Source organism: Nelumbo nucifera, chromosome 1 (assembly GCF_055504915.1).
Source record: "Nelumbo nucifera cultivar China Antique chromosome 1, China Antique-T2T, whole genome shotgun sequence".
Lineage (NCBI taxonomy): Eukaryota > Viridiplantae > Streptophyta > Magnoliopsida > Proteales > Nelumbonaceae > Nelumbo > Nelumbo nucifera.
This window is the reverse complement of record NC_142649.1, coordinates 94,487,398-94,508,937: the sequence shown is the minus strand read 5'-3', so window position 1 is coordinate 94,508,937 and position 21,540 is coordinate 94,487,398. Positions and strand designations below refer to the sequence as shown.

The following is a 21,540-nucleotide window of genomic DNA, read 5'->3' as shown; positions in this document are numbered from 1 at the left end:
AACTTGATATTCAATTCAAACATGAAGTAAAATATTAGTTTTTGTTTGTGTAATAGATTATTTGGTTGATCTATTAGGTTACATTTTCTATGAGTTTAAATTTTGATTTAACCCATTCTATCATGTAGTTTTGAATCTTAAGGTTTAGAGGACAACTTCACATATTCTTTTGCCTATGGCCTTAGTTTCTTAGCTTTGTTTAATGATTTGGAACAGGATAATAATTTAAAAAATTGTACCTATGCTTCTTTAGTAATTGCATAAAATATCAATCTGTATTTTGCATATTTTACAATGTTTCCACCATGTCTATAATTTTTACAATATTTCCATACGATATCTCTACATGTCTCCTATATTTGGGTGACGATATTTCCACCGACATCGACATTTTAAACCTTGACTAGGAGCAATGGTGCTCATCCCTACACACAGTATGAGCACAGTTAGAGTGCTCCTTGAAACATGACCAAACACCAATATATTGGTTTTGTTGGAAGATGCAAGATGTTGAATAGCAAGACTTTCTGATGCCAGGACAAGAACACAAAAGTGAACTACTGCATCCTGAAGTAAGACACTACTTCATACTGGATAGCCCCCAAAGGGGTGTCACCGTCCAATCTTCTATTGTTATTCCTTGCTCAAAAGCAAGCTTCATTATCTGTCTCTCATCAATTCCTAACCCCATGATCAGGTTCCACAGGTTCCTCTGCATTTCCCGTTGGTTGTGAATCACTTGATCTCGTATTGCCATTTCAAACTGGAGCTCAGTGTTGGCCATTTCCTACATGTATAGCAGTACTAAAATAGTAATTACATGGTTATAATGAGGTCAATGTGGTTTGTTTAGAAGGAAGACAAAGACCAGCATTAATGGAGGAAAAAGTGAAGAAAATAAAAGTCAAATCTCCTAAAACAAGAGACATGACACAAAAGCCACCTTAAAAGGAGGTAAAACTAATGATGTCAGGCACAATAATATAGTGGAACTAACCAAACCAAGGGGAATAGACCTTGGTCAAGTTGCATTAATAAAGAGAAGGTGGAATATTTCCCTAAAGTTAGTGGGGGTGGTAGATCAGGTATTGGAAATATTTCAGTAATCAATAAACGAAATGAATTCAGTATGCATTCATTTCTAATAATTTTCTTACTAATTATTCAGACCAAATATTAAGAGTACGTCCATAATTAGAAATTCTTTTTATAAGCAACAGTTGAGTATTTTATTAATGATAAATTTAGCATTTCTTTGAGGAAGTAGATGTATGTTTTTTTATAAATAAAGTGAAATTTTATTATTTATCAAAAGTATAGGCATTATAGGCACCCTAAAGAGAGGCACAAGGTGGTACCTCTCACAAATTATAGAGCATAATACAAGAAAAAAAACAATTAAAATTGAGCCCAATACAAGTAATCCCTATTTAACCCTTTCTTAGCTAATGCATCCACCATCTCATTTGCTGATCTCCTTACCCTACTTATTCTCAAACTCATTCTAGCAAGCCATTTAAATTTCTTGATCTCCTCCCTAAACTTCCAAGTTACAGACTCCGGTTCCTTTAGCCAACCAACCACCAAATTTGAATCTCTTTCAATCTCCACAATTATCAAGCTTAACTCACTTGCAAGTTGTATCCCTTTCAATGCAACAAGCAACTCCACCCTTATGGAATCCCCCACTCCCATTGGACCCGAAAATAAAGCAATGGCAAATTCTTCTCTATTTCTCAACACCCCTTCTATACCTGAAGGGTTTGGGTTGCCTTGACTACTCCCATCAAAGTTCAAGTTCACAAAGTCTCCCACCAGAGGTTTTCAAATGACATTAACTCTTTCCTTTCTGGAGTAACTTCTAGCCACCATCCCCTAGTTTCTCCAAATAAACATGCGAGAAAGAGTCCAAAGTTCTTACCCAGTGAACTATTCTCATCATATCACAATATCTTACCTTATCCTTACCTCTCTCCTTCTCTGAAAAGATTCTAGCATTCTTTTCTTCCCAGCTCATACATTTCTCCACATGATCATGCCTCTTTTCTTAGTTCAAACAAAAGTAGAAGGGTCAAAAATCTTACCAACCTCTATTGGCGAAGTCCACCTGTGCACAAACAAAGAGAAAAACCATTCCCAAATATCTGTAGCTAAAGGGCAGGATATTAGCAAGTGGTAACAACTCTCTCCAATGGATCTACAAATAATGTATCAATTTGGTGATGAGCATAAAGAGGGTCTTCCTTTTTGTAACATGTCCAAAGAGTATTAACCTTCCCATAAAACACCTCCCAACAAAAAAGCTCCTATCTTTGGTGGAACAAGCCAATAACAAACTTCCTTAACAAGGAAATGCTAGGGAAGAGAAGATGAATAGAGAGACTTAAAAAAAAGAAGGCACGAGAAAAGCTGCCCTTAGGGTGGGGAGTCCAAATATGTCTGTCCAGTTTAGAGGGATCCAGATAAATTGAATCAAGAAGTTGTAACAACCCATTCAACTTAGTTAATTCAGCAACCTCTTCGAAAACCAAAATCCCAACTGTGACCCAAAGTATAAGAGGAGCAATGAAATCCAGCACTCTCTTGTTTTTATACAAGACACAAAGTACAAAGAAGGGAATAAAACCTTAAGGGCATTAGAACCAACCTAGACACTCTCCTCCCAAATTTGATAGCATCCCCTGAACACACACAACATACCTAATAAATCTAGGAAACTAATGGAGAATATCATGAATAACCTTCCAAGGTGAAGCAAGGGTAGTCCATTAATCCATTCTGCCATGAATACCAGTTATAACCATATGCCACAAAGCTAAATTCACTTTCCCAATAAAGCTAAATTCTTCTGGTCTACATTGATCACACTTATTCCTCCCTCCTAAGACTTCTAATCACCATCTCCCAATGAACAAAATGATCCTTTTTCTCTTCTCCTAGTTCCCATAAAAAATCCTCACTAATTTCTCAATCTTCCTAGCCTCCTTTTGTGGAATCCTGAACATTGACAAATAGTGTAGTGGTAAATTTGACAAAGTAGACTTGATCAAAATATTATTTTGCGTTCCAATGAGATTTTTTTTATTAGTAACAGAAATTATTATTAAAAAAAACATCAAGTAAAACAACCAAGAGGGTTCTCTTTTGAATTTTGGAATGTATTTTCGAAGAAAGTCTACATAGTCCCCAATCTCCTAGTCCAACAAAGGTCTTTTGAATTTTGGACTCCACACCACCCTTGCATGAATCACTTCAAATTTTTCTGCAATAGAGGATTTTCTTTTGCTTAAGTGTTATAAACATGGGCACAAATCACACAATTTTCCAATACCCTTCAATCATCTTCCCAAAACTTTATTGCCGATCCACTTCCAATCTTATAGGAGACAAAATCAAGGAAGGCTAACTGAAAATCCATTATTCCTTTCCAAAAACGTACTCCATAAGAGGACTTCACCTCCTTAGTGTCCCACCCAAAACCTACCACCCCATAATTACATGCCACTACTTTCCTCCATAGAGCATCTCTTTCCAAACCAAACATCCATAGCCTCTCCTCTCTCTCTCTCTCTCTTGATCATTTTTTCATGAAAAAATCACCCCTCCTGTATGTTTGTCTATATTCAATCAATGTGATGAATGGCATAGAGTAGGCTTCTAGTAAGAGACATCCATCCCTCAACTGAGAGGAGAAAAGACGATACAAGTTTTTTTATCTTCAATACTAATGTACAAAAATGGCATAATTTCCTTTTCTTTTGAATGAAAATACATATGTTATATAATGTGAACACATATATTACCTTACTCCAAAGGTTCAGATATGATATGTTTTGTTGACGAATCAGTTTTGGTATAAACGAACTTACCATGAACTCCACTAAGAAGACCAGAAACCTCACTTAAATGCATATGCACACACAAGCACAGGGATCGTAAAGTGTATGGACATAGTCATCTGTTCACGCATGAATACATACATATGTCCATACATCGTGTAGACAGACATACATAAAATGTATATAAAAGTATACACAAACATGCATAAAGACAAGCAGAGAACAACAGGTTTCACAATATGTAGATTGGATGGTCTTATTGTTTCATTTCTACTTACCAACAGCCTGTACTGATTGAGAATATGCAAGTAGGTTTTGTTACTATTATTACTAATGGCTTTCTCTATCATATCTTGAAGTTGGCAGAAGTGCTTCTCATTTGCTTCAATTTCCTGCAGGAAAATAGAAAGAACAACCAGATTAGTAGATAAAAATTGGAAAAACTGATCCTTATGAGCCACATAATTAACAGGAATAACACCTTTTGATAGCTGGCCCCTGCCTCATCATTATCACGGATGTTATCAAGAATGACTTGTCTCCTTTCTCTTAAAGCTTGTAAAATTGTCCCATCCTTTCCTATGGCCTAGGAGATGGTAGTTCATCAATAAAAGGAATTACCCAGAAATTTTAAGCTTAAATTTCTAATTATGATTGAACTTTATGACCATGTCTCGAAAAAAGATTACAACATTATTCATTCCTAACATCCAAGTTCAAAGTTTAATGACTATTGTCAGTAGAGGCAGAAGCATATTTTAAGAATCCTATATATAATACCTCTTGCATTTTTCTGAGGCATATCAAAATCCTAAACAAATGCTCAGCACATAGACTTGAAGGAAAAAAAAAAAAAAAAAAAACAGGAAAGAGAATTCTTAATATTCCTTATTGCAGTATACTTCAAATAGCTCCAAGTGAAAAATACTGATACTGGCAAGATCAAAAGCATGAAAGATGGTCAAAATCAACCACTGATTCAATGAGTAATGGCAATAATGACCTGTTCATTTGTAATTTTATCATCTAGATGCTGGAGCTCAATGCGGTTACGAAGATTAATTTCTTCAAGCTCAAATAAAGCCTTCTGCAAGTTTATCCGTTCCTGTACGCTTTCATTGGTTTCACGGCTCAAAACATCCAACCAAGAGAGTTGATCATCAATTGCTTTTTCATTCGGTTTTACACTTAGTTTTGATTCTTTTTCTGCTAATTCCTTTTTCAGCCGGAAAACTTCAATCTGCATAATCAGATTCTTATGATCTGATACAACATGATTGATCCCCAAAATAAAATGGCAGATAAAAACCCTTCCCAAGCTTACCTGAAGACTATCAATCATTTTCTGATAATCTGCAACATGGATATCAACAGTGCCAATATTTGTCTGGAAAAAAATCACTCTCAATCAATAAAAGAGGATGCTATTGAAGAGAGGGAGTACATAAGAATGATAAACAAAAGAAAGAAAAATGCATACAAAGCTATCAACAAAGAAAACAAAATACAATAGAATGAGAGTAACAAGACAAGTAGAGAACACCCACACCACTAGTACGACCTAAAGACTCAACTCAATCTTCCTAAAGGAAAAACAACACTAAATATTTCCATTATTTATCTTAGTGACCTTTATAGCAGTCGTAGTAAATACCAATCTGGTTACTAGAAGAAACAAGGTAAGAAAAAGCAACTAAAGAGAACCAGCTAAAACTTGAAAATTGCAAAATGAATTCAATTGAATGCTAACATAGGTCTAAATTCAGGAACCACAAGGCAGTAGTGTTGATGAAAAACAATCTTGTGGAAGAAGTAGAGGTGCAAATAGGCTCATGGACACATGCAAATACACACCAGAAGCAACTCCACGCGAGGCATCTTTTATTGGTAATAAAATAAAAAGAGACATACAAGGAAGGTGACCAGAAGTCACCCAAGAGAAAGAAGATTTAGTGGAGAAAGAGGCCAAATTCTTTTAACTGAGAAGGCAGGAGTCAGGGAGCCAGCAGTAAGGTTGATGGAAAAAGATTTAGTGGAGAAAGAGCCAATGGAGGTTAAGGCCCAGATATGCTTGTCTAGGAGATGGGGGAGGGAGACCTTGTAAGGAAAGGAGGGAGGAGTTTTCCTGAGTTTCGTGATCAAAGAGCATGAATCAGAAGTTGTACTGATTGCTCTCAAGAAATTGCAATCTTCACTTATAAATTCATGTAATATGGGTCCTTGCCATAAAGCATGAATCAGGAATCCAACCAAATGTTTCACCCATTCTTAAAATGCTGAAGATGTTTTATATAATTAAATGACAGATTGCAGACCTGGATGTGTGTCTTGATCTCCTTAGCTCGGTCAGCATATTTCAGAGTATTCACAGTATGGTGATACTGGTTATTAGCAGGTGATATTGTTGCAATCATGATAGTTTGTGAATTACCACTTAGACCATCTTTAAGAATCCGTGTCAGCTTGCTGAAAATATCCAGACATTAGCTATGCTTGCAAAGAGAGTTCCATTCTAAAAAGAAAAAATATCCAAATATAAGATAATACCTATTGCGATAAGGGACATATGCCAGACCCTTCTTCCGTTGTTTCCCCAGAGCATTAATGCAGTTTGCCAAAGCAAGAAGTGAACGGTTAATATTGGCACCATCCCTCAGCTTTTGACCTCTGCAGTTTGTCTCAGAAGCTCGTTCACTGCACAGAAGTGTTTAATATAACATTTATAGAACCCCATTTGAAACAGGACCAAATTGTAGCAGGAAAAAAATAAAAATAATAAATAAAAAGGGGAGCAAAAATGTGTACTTTACCTGCCAGCAAGATCAACTAGTGCAAGTTTTCCACAGACAATATGGTTCCTGTATTGATTTCTTTGTTTCCTTCTTACAGTAATCTCTAAAACAGCATGTGAACTGTTAGAACAAACCAATTATTTTTGTATTAGAGGGTTTCAATAGGCAACCTTGTATAGAAATCACAATATCAACAATGACACATTGTGTGACATTGATATAGCATCTGAAAATTTGGGAGAGGTCAAATTTCCTAAACAGCACCCAATAGTTTTCTCCAAAAGATAAACTTACTAAAAGAAATTATAATGATCCAGAAAGAAAGACATTTTATCAATTGTTACCAGTCAAAAAAACACAATGTTTGGAACCTCAAACATTCATGCCAATAAAAAAAATCAGTTTAGAAGATGCAAAGAAACAAAATAAGGATATCTCTCTTTTGTTTCTTATTTCTTAGTTTGTTCTTTCCATTTATGGATTTTCAATGGCTACAAGCTAGAACTATAGAAGTCTCCATCTCTGGATAGGATTCAGGCAATGAAGGATTTTGGTCAATGGTAGGTGAGAATCACCAAGGTTCTTTTGAACACTTGGTATTGTGCAACTTTTAAGGAGATTGGTGATGCTATGGGGTATAAAAGAGAACCTAAGCTGGAGATTGGTGGATTCACTTGGACTGGTAATTTTGAGGAGGTATTTGGGTGACATTCCCAAAAATTTGGAGTTGGTGATAAACATAAGGTAACTATGGCACTATGCTAAGGGTGGCCATGGGATGTGATTGAGTGGGTAAGCTAAGGTTCAGTCTATTGACAAGATCATTTCAGGCCTAATCCTGGAGGCTCGAAGCCTAATCATCTAAGTGAGCAGCCGACACTTGAGATGAGGGCATTCCATTGATTCTTGCATCAACTGGCTCAGAGAGATTGTCAAAGGAGTAGGTTTCAGGGTGGTACATTGGGTGAAGAGGTTTGGCATGGAAGTTATCCAATTTGTTGAGCCTTTGGTCAATGTCAATCCAACTGGTACCAACACAATTGAGAATCAATAGGAGTTTCTGGAATCTGATGTGGAATGAAGAAAATTCAAATTGTACATGTGTAGTTTCCAAATCTGGAAGCTTCCAAATGTCTTTGGGGGGCTCCATCCCTAATGTGGATATCAGGCTGGTTAATATGAATTGGTCAAGTGCTAGGCCCATATGTGGGTCAATCAAGGAGATGTTCACTGTTGGGCTAGGGAGTTCATCTAATTCAGGGGCCCTGATCCCACTTAGGACTGTGTTGGACCTTTGTAAGACTATTATAAGCCCACTTCACTTAAAGGCCCACCAAACATTAGAACATAAATTAGAGATTTTTAAGGATTTAAGAGGAATGTTAAAGAATGTGTAACAATGGCAAGGGAAGAAAAAATATGTTTCCTTTGACATAGGTCACCGCCAATGAGAGAGGCATCATTGGGATGGATTCTGGTGACTAACTTGAAGAGACACACAACTCCTGGCCCTATTCTGTACTGTCTAAAGAGGTTGAAGAAGGTGTGACATCAGGGGGAAGTGATGATCAAGCTTCAGTGTAGTAAGGTTCCACTTATCATTAAGGGGAGATGAGCACCTATATAGTGATGAATAAGGTTGAACACTTTGTGAGGACCATGTCACGGGAGGAAGCTAACAAGGGTTCTCCCATGCAACATGCTTACATAAGTGTGACATGGAATAAAGGGAGGAAGATGATTCAGGAAGTATAGAGTACAAGAATAGTTAGGAATATGACAAAGAGGTACAAATATGCAAGGCTCATAATTCAAGGCATTGGCTAATGAAGTTAAGATAGCCAAGACATTAGGAATATTTTTCTTGGGAGGTAAGGAACTACACCGCAACGTTTAGGTGGCTTGAAGAAAAGTAGAGAATAAGGAGACAGCAGGGTGGTTGGGTGTAAACAAGAGATCCACTGAATCATTTAGCAATGATTACAGCTCAGATCATGCAAGTGAGGATCCAGTCAGAAGCAAAGAGGAAGAAAGAAAAAATCATTGGAGTTTCCTGAGGACTTGATGTTGTATTTGAACACTTGGTATAGTTTTCATCTTTTCTTTCTAATAAGATTTTAACCTTTATTATCCAAAAAAGAACAAAATAAGAAATATACATGTGTCAGGCAAGAACAAGCAGCACATGAAATGAAACCTAAAAATGGGATAATTGAACTAGTTTCCGGGTTTCAGTGAGTAGTTGTACCAAGGAGCCATTTGATAACAGCTGAAGTTGCTAAACTGAATGACTTATTGCTTTGTTTTTTAGTGGATAAAATAATTAAAATAATAAAATACTCAAGGGTATACTAATCTACCCAACTTCAGCTTCAGCCATTAAGATGCCCACAACTTCCTTAAAAACTTACTAAAAGACAATACAATAAACTCTACTTTCAGCCACTTCAGTTGTTATCAAACAGCTCCTAGCTATAGAATCCTTCCCAGATAAGCTCACTAACCCATGTCACAAACAAGCTTCTGCAACCACTGAGAGACCAACTGATGGTGGCTCAGTTAGTAGGTTCTCTGGCTCATCAGAGTAGAGACTTGGGATCAAATCCCGCTGCCGCCAGGGTTGGGGGGGTTAAGGGAGGGGGATGGGATACCCCCCCATTATGTAGCCCCATGAAGCAAAAAGAAAAAATCCACTGAGATTGGGAACACAGTAATTGCTTATTCACCGTGAAGATGTTGCATTGGCATCTGTGCTTTCCATCTTCCGCCTACTGTTTCCTAAATTTAAAAGTTCAAGAATCTTATCAGCTGAATGGACCTGAAAGAAAGAATAAAACAAGAACCAGTAAGTATCTTGACTTATGATCCCAAATGATTGACCCATAACTAGAAAGCACAAACAGTATAGAAATAGAAATAAGAAATAAATAGAGAGGTTGATAAAATAAGATGATATAAATATTTAAATGGATAGAAGTAGATAATAATGTGGTTCAAAATGACAATGTAAGTAAACACTAAACGTAAACAAAGCAATACATGACCAGACTCACAACATTGAAATGCAGATATAGTTATATAATGTATAGGCACAAATCCAAATCAGATCTAACATAGATCTATAAAATAATAGATGGAAAAAATAAAATAAAAAATAAAACTAGGAGTGCTCCTAGGTGTCTCGAGGAGCCAGCACCTAATAGTTTGGAGTCAGCACCTTCAAAAATGTCTGAAGTCTGCAGAAAAGAAAGAAGTAAAAGTGCTCATCAAATCCATATTTTAATCCTCTTACAAAAGTTTCATGCCTATTTATAAATTCATAGGATGGAATATTTACTTAAGAGATTACTGGCTTCTAAAATTAATAGGAAACTAAATATTTTTTTAGATCCCTAGCTATTTCCTAAGATCTCCTAACTTGACAACAAATAAAATCTCCATATTAGGACCAATAACTCTAATCAAATTCGTAGAATATTTCTTTTTCAGGAATATTACACATAAGAAATCCTTGTGGAGCCTATGGGGCACATCACTGCTCTTGGTAACTGGACAGGTGACTAGAACCTACTGTATTTGACTCATTTTACATGGGCCTGTTGAAACCTAATAGCTGCCACATCCATACAGGCCTAGACAAAAACATGATTGTTGCTTCCTTTACTCAGCTTTAGGCTCAGCATCAAAGATATTTTCTCTTAATTTTTCAACTAGAATAATATAGAATACATTGAATGTTAATTATGTAAATAGGTTTATTTGTCTGATGAGAAATATTTCTATTTTATGAATTTAAAGCATTGAAAAAGATATTATGTTCAAGAATTTAGGCTATAAAACCTACAATGAGATAGGTTTTCTGTCATTAAGGGTTTACATGGTCAACCAAGACTACGGGGGACTCATGAGAAATATTTGTAATCTAAAAAGAATGAAAAGATGGACCATTTTTGCTATTATACTTGTAATAATCAGATTCAATAATCTGATCAAGAACCAGCAATAAAAAGAAAACATACCTATAAAAAATAAGGGAAGAAGAGAAGAGGAAAGAAGAAACTGAAAGAGAACTCAGAATTGTGGAGCCTAGGTACTGTCCCACTACTTAATGTTAATCTGTAAGAAAAAAAAGAGACAAGAGGGAAAGCCAAGAGTTCAGATCTGTTAGGGTTGATCAGTATGATCAAACCAACCCAATTTATATTAAGAAAGTGAATGGATAAAGTTGTCCTTACAAAAGAAATAAAAAAAAAAGAGTTGTACACGAATGTAAACGCCTACTAGATTACAAGAAAGAAAAGATAAAATTACATAACTACCCTCCATCTTCTCTACATTCCCCCTCCAACTGATGTTGGGGAACAAACATCAGTTTGTCCATAAGAAAATTATGTCGGGCTTTGGTCATAAATTTGGTGAAGAGATCTACAAGCTGTAGGCCCGAGGAAACGTGTGGGAGAGAGATGTGAACCACAAGGAGAAGGTCAAGAATGAAGTGACAATCCACCTCAATATGTTTAGTATGCTCATGAAATACCAGTTTGGATGCGATCTTGATCACACTCATGTTGTCAGCAAAAAGGGGGATGCCAAATGAGTGATCAATGTCCGTATCATGAAGTAAAGCCTTGAGTCAAACTATTTCATTGCATACTGAGGACATTGCTCCATATTCTGCTTCAGTAGATGACTTGGAAACCGTTTGTTGTTTCTTGCATTTCCAATAAATTAAAGAATCACCAAGAAATATACACCAGCTAGTAGTAGAATGGCGGATGAGTGATCAATGTCCGTATTATGAAGTAAAGCCTTGAGTCAAACTATTTCACTGCATACTAAGGACATTGCTCCGTATTCTGCTTCAGTAGATGACTTCGAAACCATTTGTTGTTTCTTGCATTTCCAGGAAATCAGAGAATCACCAAGAAATATACACTAGCTAGTAGTAGAATGACGAGTGTCAGGGCAATCTGCCAAATCTACATCTACATAAGCTCGAAGTTGAGTAAAGGAGGAAGATGAGAAAAATAAGCCATGTCCATGGAGAAAGGCATTCTTGACATCCATCTGATAAATTGTCTATTGTCTATTGTCTAAGAGCAGTAATAGCCAAAAGTAAACAGACAGTTGTCATTTTATCCACTAGGGCAAAAGTTTCATCATAGTTAATCTCATACTCTTGCTTGCAGCCCTAAGCAACCAAACGGGCCTTATATCCATCTAGAGTACCGTCTAATTTGAGTTTCATTGAGTAAACCCATCGACTACCAATGATGGAGGCATCTGGGGAAGGAGAGACAAGATCCCAGGTATCATTCTCCAATAAGGCCTAAACCTATGAATTCATGGTATCATTCCAATGCTTAATCGCTACAGTCTGATTGTAAGACTTAGGAATGTCTGTGGATGACAAAACAATAGAAAATGAGCTATAACTGGAAAAGAAGCAATAGCGATCAGGTAGGCGAGAAATACGAGACAATCCACACAAAGGAACAGATGAAGGCAAATCAACAGGATGAGAAGAGGAACTTACAGTAGTGAAGGATGGAGAGGAATGACTAGTCACTGGTGCTGGAGGTGGAGGCATAGGCAATGAGCGAGCTAGATGCTTCTTGGAATAAACTTGAAGTGGCCAAGATGTAGGGGAGGATCACCTGTAGAGCCAAAATGATGCAGAATAGAAAAGGATGGTGTAGGCAACTTAATAATGTGTTCAAAGAATGAAAGGTTCTCAAGAAAAATGACATTACAGAGATGCACAAAACTATTAGCTTGTGTTCCATACCATATCCCATGAATGCACATATAGCAGATTGAGCTATTAGTTTTGTGCATTCATGGGGAGGAAGATGGACAAAGCAGACACAACCAAAGACACGAACCATGGGAAGATTTGGCGGACGATGAAATAAGGATTGATGGGGAGAAAATTTTCCAAGAATAGAAGTGGGAAGAATGTTTATGAGGTGAACAACAGTGCAGGTCGCCTCCACCCAAAAGGTAATGGGAACATGGGAGTCTTGTAACAAGAATCTCACCATACTAGCAATGTGACAATTCTTGCACTCAAATACCCCATTTTGTTGAGGTGTACCTGGGCATGATCTCTGGGACTGAATGCCATGTTGTTTGAAATAGGTTTGAAACTCACCATTCTCACCATCAAAGTATTCTCCCCCTGAATCTGACCTCAAAATGCTTATAGTGCTTTTAAACTAGGTCATAACCATAGCATGAAAGTTCTTAAATGTGGGAAAGACTTCTGATTTCTTTCGAAGAAAGTAAACCCATGTGTATCAAGTACAATCATCAATAAACAACACAAAATATTTATATCCAAGCGTGAAATAACCGGAGACGACCAAACATCACTGTGAATAAGGTAAAAAGGTGTAGAAGCATGTTTAGTAGATGGGAAAAGCAAAACATGACTTTTACTATAGTAGTAAGTTAAACAAGATTTATCAACATTCTTAAATGAAGCAACAATTATAAGCAAACAACCAGAAGAAAATAAATAATCCAAGTTTTTAGCATGAGTGTAGCCTAAATGTTTATGCCATAAGTGCCACACATTATTACAAAATGTAGAAGAAAAACTAGAAGTAGTAGACAACAAACAAGAGTCTAATGAAGCTCGCTTATTATCAAATTCCAAGGCAAATAGTCTCCCAAGCCTACGCCCCTTCCTCTTTAGCTCCCCAATGTGCTGATCCTGGATAAAACAACTGTCATGAGTAAACAAAACATTATTACCATCATCAACAAGTTGTCCAACAAAAATAAGACTAGTAGTCAACTTAGGCACAAAAGAGGTTTTGGGAAGATGTAAGAGTGTAGACTCAGAAGTGGATAGAAATAAATCATCACACCCACATATAGGAAGAGAATCACCATTATTAGTAATAATGTGGTTAACAGAAGTGTAGGGTTTAGAAGACTGACCAAAGGAAGCCCCAATCATGTGGTTTGAGGCCCCAGAGTCAATAATCCACATGTGTGAAGGAGGAAAACACAAATAAGCAAACTTACCAACTAGTCTAATAGCAGAAAAAGCAAAGGAAATAGCCAAGGACATAAGCTCACAAATCTTACCTTCAATCAAATTTCCCTATGAATTAGTTTTGTGAGTTGATGAGGAGGAAGCAGTATCAATTGGAGTCGGTTTAGCTAAGGCTTGATAAGCCTTATGTTGTCCTTTCTTAGGGGCCTGGTTGGGCATTCTACTATAATGTGTCCCTACTGTTTGTAGTAGGTGCAGAATTTTTTCTCCTTGTAGTGGGATACCATGTGTCCAAATTCCTTGAATTCATAGCATTGCATCTTCGAGAACTCCTTCTCCCCCTTCTATTTGGTAGCCAAGAAGACGGTATCTATTCCCTGTTCCTTCTTCTGATCAAGTGCTGACTGAGTGTGGAGATGAGTTTCCTATCTTAATAATTCTCCAAGTATTATGTCAAGATCAGGTATAGGCTCTTTGTTGAGTATACTAGCGCAATGTTTCATAATCAGATCTAAGGTGCATAATATTTCTCTTACTAAGGTGTTTCTTCATAGTTTTCACACAACAGTCTGTCAAGAAGTCCCCCAAAGTGAGCCAGTTCATATTCAGTCTAAGGTTCACAAACCCAACATAATATTCTTGAATCCGTTTCTCTCCTTTAGCATAAGAAAAGATATCAACTTCAATCTGATATTGCCTAAACATGTTTGATTGCTGATATACCTTTTTAAGGTATTCAAACATGTCATGGGTAGATTTGAGTCCCCTCATCGGAATACTGGCATCTATTGTGACAGAACCAATAATCCACGAAACAACCTGTGCATTCTCAATTTTCCACTGTTTCAGTCCTTTGACATCATTAGCATTGGGTATGGGTGTGGAACCATCAATGTAACCCCACATACCCTTCCCTTCAACAAAATATTGGAAGTGAAACTTCCAAAGAGCATAGTTGCTCCCATCAAACTTGACAAATAATTCCACTCTTTTCAAGACCCATGCCGAGTAAAGGCACAAAGCAAAACTAGCTGAAGCAAGCAATATAAACAGAGAACTAGTCCAAGAGTGTCAAAATATAAGAGAAGAAACCTCTTACAGTCAAAAGAGAGTGTCCAAAGTACAGCAATGGTTAAAACCTGAGAACGCAGTCCAAATATGGAAAGACTGACTGCTGCCGCCCAGAAGAGATGTATAGATCTCTCTTAATCTTTCTCCGATCTCGATGAAACTTTCAGAGTATGATGAAAAGGTCCAGGCGACACTTTCTTTCAAGTTTCACCACAAACAGATGTCTTCCTAGAGAGATCCAATGAGATCTCTCTTTCTGACTGCGTAGAACACAGAAAACAGGTTCCTGGATTGATCAAAACAGTCCAGAACCAATCAAAGAGGAGAAGAAACCCACAAAAAGTTTGAAAGAAAGAGAAATGAATCAAAGAACAACCTACTTTGATACCATGTTAATCTGTGAGAAAGAGAAAAGACAATAGGGAAGCCAAGAATTCAGATCTGTTAGGGTTGATCAATATTATCGAGCCAACCCAAAAAGAAAGAATTAATATTAAGACTGTAAATGGACAAAGTTGTCCTTACAAAAGAAATAAAAGAAAAGAGTTGTACACTAATGTACATGCCTACTAGATTACAAGAAAGAAAAGGTAAAATTACATAACTACCCTCCATCTTCTCTACACTTAATAAATAAAATGAATTTACAAGCATGCCCTTAATAGGGTGGCAACAGCAGAAATAAAAAGGGAAATAAAAAGAAATAACAAAGGCCCAATTCCCAACAATAAAAGCCCAATTACACACTAAACATTTAGCTAATATAAGCCCATCCTGTCAACAATTATAAACAAAAATAAAGGAAAAATTTATTCCTAACATGGAGATGACGTCTCCCCTAATCCTGTTAACCTAGAAAGAGAGAAACAAGAGAGAAGACTCCAAGATTGCTCGGTTGGTCTCAAGGAGCCGATACAACCCAAAATAGATATATTTATATTAAAAGATAAATGGACAATATTGTCCTTACACAAAGAAATAAAATACAAAGTTATACACTAGTATACACACTAATATGCACTCAAAGTGAGAATAAAAAGACAAAACTACCCCCCTTTTCTACACTCCCCCTCAAACTGATGTTGGGGAACAAGCATCAGCTTGTCCATAAGAAAATTATGCTTGGCCCTAGTCATAGATTTGGTGAAGAGACCAGCAAACTGCAAGCCAAATGAGATGTGGGAGACAAATGTGACCAGCAAGGAGGTCCTTGATGAAATGGTAGTCCACCTCAATATGCTTTGTATGCTCATCGAAGACAGGGTTGATTGCAATCTTGATTGCACTCATGTTATCAGCAAGGAGAGGGATGGAGGATGATTAATCAATATCCATATAACAAAGTAGAGCCTTGAGCCAAACTATCTCAGTGCATACAGATAGCATGGCTAGATACTCCGCTCTTCTTCAATAGACAACTTGGAGAATGTTTTTTTTTTTTTTGATGAATAACTTGGAGAATGTTGCTTCTTGTATTTCCAAGAAATTAAAGAATCACTGAGAAATTACACCAACCGGTAGTAGAGTGATGAGTGTTGAGGCAACCCACCCAATCAGCATCAGTATAGGCTCTAAGTAGAGTAGGGGAGGAAGATATAAAAAATATCTAGCCAAGTCATAGTTAGGTAGATATGACTACCCACAAGTCCTTGATATAAGGTAGCATATAGAAGTAGCTCACTAGAATCCCTATTCAATTTGAGATTGAGTTCTAGTGGAGTCTCAACTTGTTTGGAATTTGTGAGTTGGACCATCTTTACCAAATCAAAGGCATAACTTTTGTTGATCAACAAAATATCCTTGAGGACATCGCTGAATTTCAAGAGCCAAAATATAAGTGAATGGCCCATGAAATTTCATCTTGAAGGAGTTGCTGAGAAGCTTCAAGTTAATGCCATCCACATGATCTCCTGTGATGAGAATATTGTCAACAGACTAAAAGAAGAATCAACCCATGTGCCCACTTAAGAGTGAAGAGAAAGTAATTTGAAGCACTCTGCTGAAATCTAACATCCAACACAACTATATGAAAGCTTTCAAACCAAGCTTGTGGAGATTGTTTAAGACCATACAAGGACTTCTTCAGTTTACAAACCAAATAGGGATCATTACAGTACCTAGGAGGAGGTTTCATGTATACGGTTTCCCATAAATGCCCATGGAAGAAAGCATTTTTGACAATCATCTGATGAACTGTCCACTGTCTAATTGTAGTGACAACCAAAAGTAAGCAAACAATTGTCATTTTAGCTATAAGGGTGAAAGTCTCATTATAGTCAATGCCATATTCTTGCTTGTAACCCTAAGTAACCAAGCAAACTTTATATTTGTCTAAAGTACCATCTGATTTAAGTTTCACTAAATATACCCAATGGCTACCAATGATAGAAGCATTAGGAAGTGATACAAGATCTTATGTATCATTCTCTGACATAACCTGAATTTTTTAGTCCATAGAATCTTTCCAATGCTTAACCGCTACATCCTGGTGGTAAGATTGAGGAATGGTTGTGGAGGATAGAACAAAAAAGGAGCTATGGCTAGAGGGAAAACCATAGCAAACAGGATGGGAAATACGTGAAGACTAAGAGGAATAGATGGAGGTAAAATAGTAGAATAAGAGGAAATTTGAGTGGTAGTGGGTGAAGGAGGAGGATTAGTCACCAGTGCTGAAGGTGGAGGCATAGACATTGAATGAACTAGATGTTTCCTATAGTAAACTTTTAACTGCTGAGGGTTAAGAGGAGGATCACCTACAAACCAAAATGATGCAGTATAGAAAAGGATGGTGCAAGCACTTTAATAATATGCTCAAAGAAGGAAATATTCTAAATTGGAAAACCTTCCAGTATATTTCTTGTCGGTGTTCAGAATCCCAGAAGGAGTTTGTAGGGAGTTGGAAAAATTAATGAGGGTTTTTATGGGAACTTGGGGAGGAGAGAAGGGACCATAGAGTTAGGTGGGATCTAGTTACAAGACCTAAAAGTGAAGGGGGACTAGGGCTGGGAAATCTGCAGAAGAAGAATGAAGCTCTTTTAGGGAAATGGTTATAGAGATGGTCCAAAGAAAAGGAAAATTTGTGGGCTAAAATAATCCTAAGTATTCATGGGCAAGAGGCAGTTGACTGGGATCCGGTATGATCTTGGAAGTCAATTCATGTTGTCCTGCAGTCTTTTCTTCCATTTATCAGGTATGATCTTGGTTCTAATTTGTTTGTACTTTTTTGGGAACACACTTGGGTGGGGGATTTTCCCTTGAAAGTGCAGTTTCCCTCTTTGTTTGCTTTGCCTAGGTTTAAAAATGAACCAGTAGCAACATTTGCTACCTTGTCTAATTCCGCTACTGGTTGGAACTTGGGTCTCAGAAGAGCTCTCAGAGATTCTGAGTTGGAACCTATTTCGAATCTGCTTAAAATCTTGGATGAGGTAGTCCTTGAACCTTCCAATGTGGACTCCAAGGTGTGGTCTCTTGTTCTTTCGGGTATCTTCTCCTGCTCTTCCTTCTTGAAAGCATTGACACAGTCTAGTCTGGTACCTGGGCCTCCTTTTCCAGTCCAAGAAGTTTGGGGTAGCCCCATCCCTCCTAGGGTAGGTGCTTTTTGCTAGGAAGCAATCCTAGAAAAGTGTTACACTTGTGACCTACTTCAAAAGAAAATGCCTAATTGGTGTTTATCCCCGCACCGGTGCATCTTATGTAAGAAGAATGGTGAAAGATGCTATCACTTGCTTGTCTCTTGCCCTTTGGTTTCAAATATTTGGTGTTGGTTCTTTTCTTTATTTGGTTGCAAGTGGCCCTCCCCTTCAAGTGTGCAAAGCTTGTTCAGCTCCACTTCAGTGAAGGGTCTAAAGAAGAGAGGTAAAATCTTGTGGAGATGTGCTAGAGCTATTGTTTGCTGGACGGTCTGGGAAGAAATAGATCAAAGATTATTTCATGAAAAAGAAAAAAGTAGGGAAGCCCTCATAGAACTTGTATATGTCAGGGTGGCCCACTGGGTCAAGTCTTTGAAGCTTTTTGAAGCCTATTCAGTAGGAGACATCATTAGAAACTGGGAAGAAGTGGCTCGGTCAGCTCCTATGTCTAGTGATATCAGACCTGTTTGGACTCCACCAGACTTGGGTTAAATCAAATTGAATTTTGATGGTAGTAGTGAAGGAAATCCAGGCCCTTTAGGCATAGGTGGTATTTTCAGGAACGAAGAAGGGCGAATTATTGCTATGTTCTTAGGACCTATAGGCTGGGGGAATTCTCTGAGAGCTGAAATCCTGGCAGTTGTAGAAGGAGTTAAAAGGGCTAAGCAACTGAATATTAGCAAGTTGCTGGTGGAAGGAGATTCCCAACTGACTGTTAGATGGTTGCAGATGGAAGAGTCTAGCATGTGGAAGTTCTCAAATGAAAGAAAGAAAATCAAGCAACTAACTCAGAACATGATTATAAGGTTTCAATGGGCTAAGAGGAATACCAACTCCATGGCTGACTCCTTAACTAAACAGGGAGTGGAAAGATCTAATTTGTTTTGGGTTATTCTGTAATATGTTTTTTCGGGTTTGAAAGGGAGGGTTAAGACATTTTATCCCTCCATTTTGGTTGCATCCTACATATCTATTTTAATAAAAGTGTTGTTATTGATAAAAAAAAATGACATTAAGGAATATGCAAAGCCGGCGGACCTTGAGATCAAAATAGAGGAATCCCTTACGTTCTAGATTATAGCCCATGAATGCACACATAGCTAATTGAGCAATTAACTACGTGTGTTCATGAAGAGGAAGGTGAACAAAGCAAATACATCCAAAAACATGAAGCATGGAAAGGTTAGGTGGACAATGAAACAAGAACTGAAAAGGAGATTAATTTCCAAAAATAGAAGAAGGATAATAATATGGTACACAACAGAGTTGGTTGCCTCCACCCAAAAGTTAATGGGAATATGCGAATCATGTAAAAGGGATCTCACCATACTAGCAATATGACAATTTTTATGCTCAAATACCCAGTTTTGTTGAGGGGTGCCTAGATAAGACCTCTGGGACTGAATACCAAGTTGCTTAAGATAAAAGCTTAAAACTCACTATCCTCACCATCAAAGTACTTCCCCCAAGTCAAATCATAAATTGATTCATAACCATGGCATGGAAGTTCTTAAATGTGGGAAAGACTTTAGATTCTTATGGAGAAAATGAACTCATGTATGTCATGTGCAATCATCAATGAATAACAATGTATCTATAACCCAAGCATGAAATACCACCATATATTTTTTTTATCTGTTTTATCACATTCTTTTGTGGTTGATAGAATCCACCATATACATACATACACACATATATATATATATATATATGATAAGATTTTGAGTTCTAACAGAACTCCAGAGAGAGAGAAGATAACGATTGAAAGTAGATAAAGTTTAAAGGGATAGAAGACAAGAGATAAAAAAAATAAAATAAGATGTGTACCTGCGTACACTTAACCTCTTCAATCAGCAGAACTACAAGCTCCCTCCTCTATTCTCTCCTTTTTTCTCTCTCTCTCTCTCTCTTTTATCTCTTTCTCTTCTCTCTTTTCTCTATCTTCCGTTCTTCTGCCCATTTTTCCTCTCCTCTCTCCCTTTTATAGAGGAGGCAGTTATGGGTAGGGAGGTTAGAGCAACTTCCCCACTCTTCATACGTGGGACGGTTGCTTAATTCCCTCCATAACCAGAATAATTTAAAATTTAAATTTATGTGAAGTGGGTCAGCTGTCAAATCTGGCCCCCTCAAGCCTTATATATATATTTTTTACATCACATATAATATACTTTTAATCCTAAACAGCTGGTTAAGGATGTTGGAAGGTATCGGAGATTGGTAGGCCGGTTGCTATACTTATGTATGACTCGACCAAACATATCTTATGTAGTGAGTGTGGTGAGCCAATACATGCATGCCCCATGAGTTCAGCATTGGGAGACCATTGACAGGATACTTTCCTATCTGAAGGGGCACCCAAGCAAAGGCATACTGTTTTCCAACCATGGACATTTGAAATTAGAAGCCTACACAGATGTTGATTGTGTAGGGTGCCTAGATGACAGGAGATCTACATCAAGACTTTGCACTCTTGTTGCAAGTAATTTAGCTTCATGGAAGAGTAAGAAACAATCAGTTGTTGCAAGGCTTAGTGCAGAAGTTGAATACAGAGCCATGGCACATGGTGTTTCAGAGCTTCTCTAGGTCCGATCCATGTTAGAGGAGATTATAGTTGAGGTTGAAGAACCTATGATGCTATACTGTGATAATTAAGAAGCAATTAACATTGCCCACAACCCAATTCAGTATGATAGGACGAAGCATACAGAGGTGGACCGACACTTTATAAGGGAGAGGGTGACATCTGGAGAAGTGTGTTTACCATATGTTACATTACATCTGACCTACAGCTTGCTGATGTTCTTACAAAAGGTGTTGAAAGGAACAAGCTGAAGCATGATCTACACAAGTTGGGAATGTGTGACATCTATTCCCAAACTTGAGGGGGACTGTTGAGTTTTTTGGCTGATAACTATTGTTTTATTTTCATAACACAGTTATAGAGGTATTGGGCCCAAGGCCCATTAGTTTCTTTTTAATTAAGAATGTCTTGTTAGTTTGTACAAGTAGGCCGACTTACTAAGGGCATACTTGTCTTTGTATTCAGTTTATTTTATGGGTATATAATGCAACTAGAGGGGTGGCCAGACCTAATCTTTTGGCTACTACTCATTTTCTTCAACTTCTCTTCTCTACTCTTCTCTACACAAACCTTCTTTTCTTTCTTTTACAGTTTTATATCAAAACAGGAAACTTTGACACTT

At 37.3% G+C, this 21,540-nt stretch overlaps 1 protein-coding gene across 3 annotated transcripts in view; it reads right to left on the bottom strand.

The window, feature by feature from the left end:
• Nucleotides 1-218: 218 nt before the first annotated feature.
• The window catches only part of LOC104605529 (kinesin-like protein KIN-8B), a 39,725-nt gene continuing 18,403 nt past the window's right edge, over nt 219-21,540 (bottom strand). The window contains exons 7-15 of one of the 3 annotated variants that reach the window (XM_088889137.1): nt 9,358-9,449; nt 6,650-6,751; nt 6,387-6,533; nt 6,155-6,305; nt 5,164-5,226; nt 4,843-5,079; nt 4,321-4,425; nt 4,118-4,231; nt 219-787 (exon numbers count right to left, since the gene is read on the bottom strand). In XM_088889137.1, the coding sequence (XP_088745263.1) occupies nt 581-787; nt 4,118-4,231; nt 4,321-4,425; nt 4,843-5,079; nt 5,164-5,226; nt 6,155-6,305; nt 6,387-6,533; nt 6,650-6,751; nt 9,358-9,449 (1,218 nt within the window). In that variant the 3' untranslated portion in view covers nt 219-580. Of the gene's footprint in view, nt 788-4,117; nt 4,232-4,320; nt 4,426-4,842; nt 5,080-5,163; nt 5,227-6,154; nt 6,306-6,386; nt 6,534-6,649; nt 6,752-9,357; nt 9,450-21,540 lie in introns of those variants that run through there. The other 2 variants (XM_088889139.1, XR_016076816.1) reach the window with 2 other exon arrangements.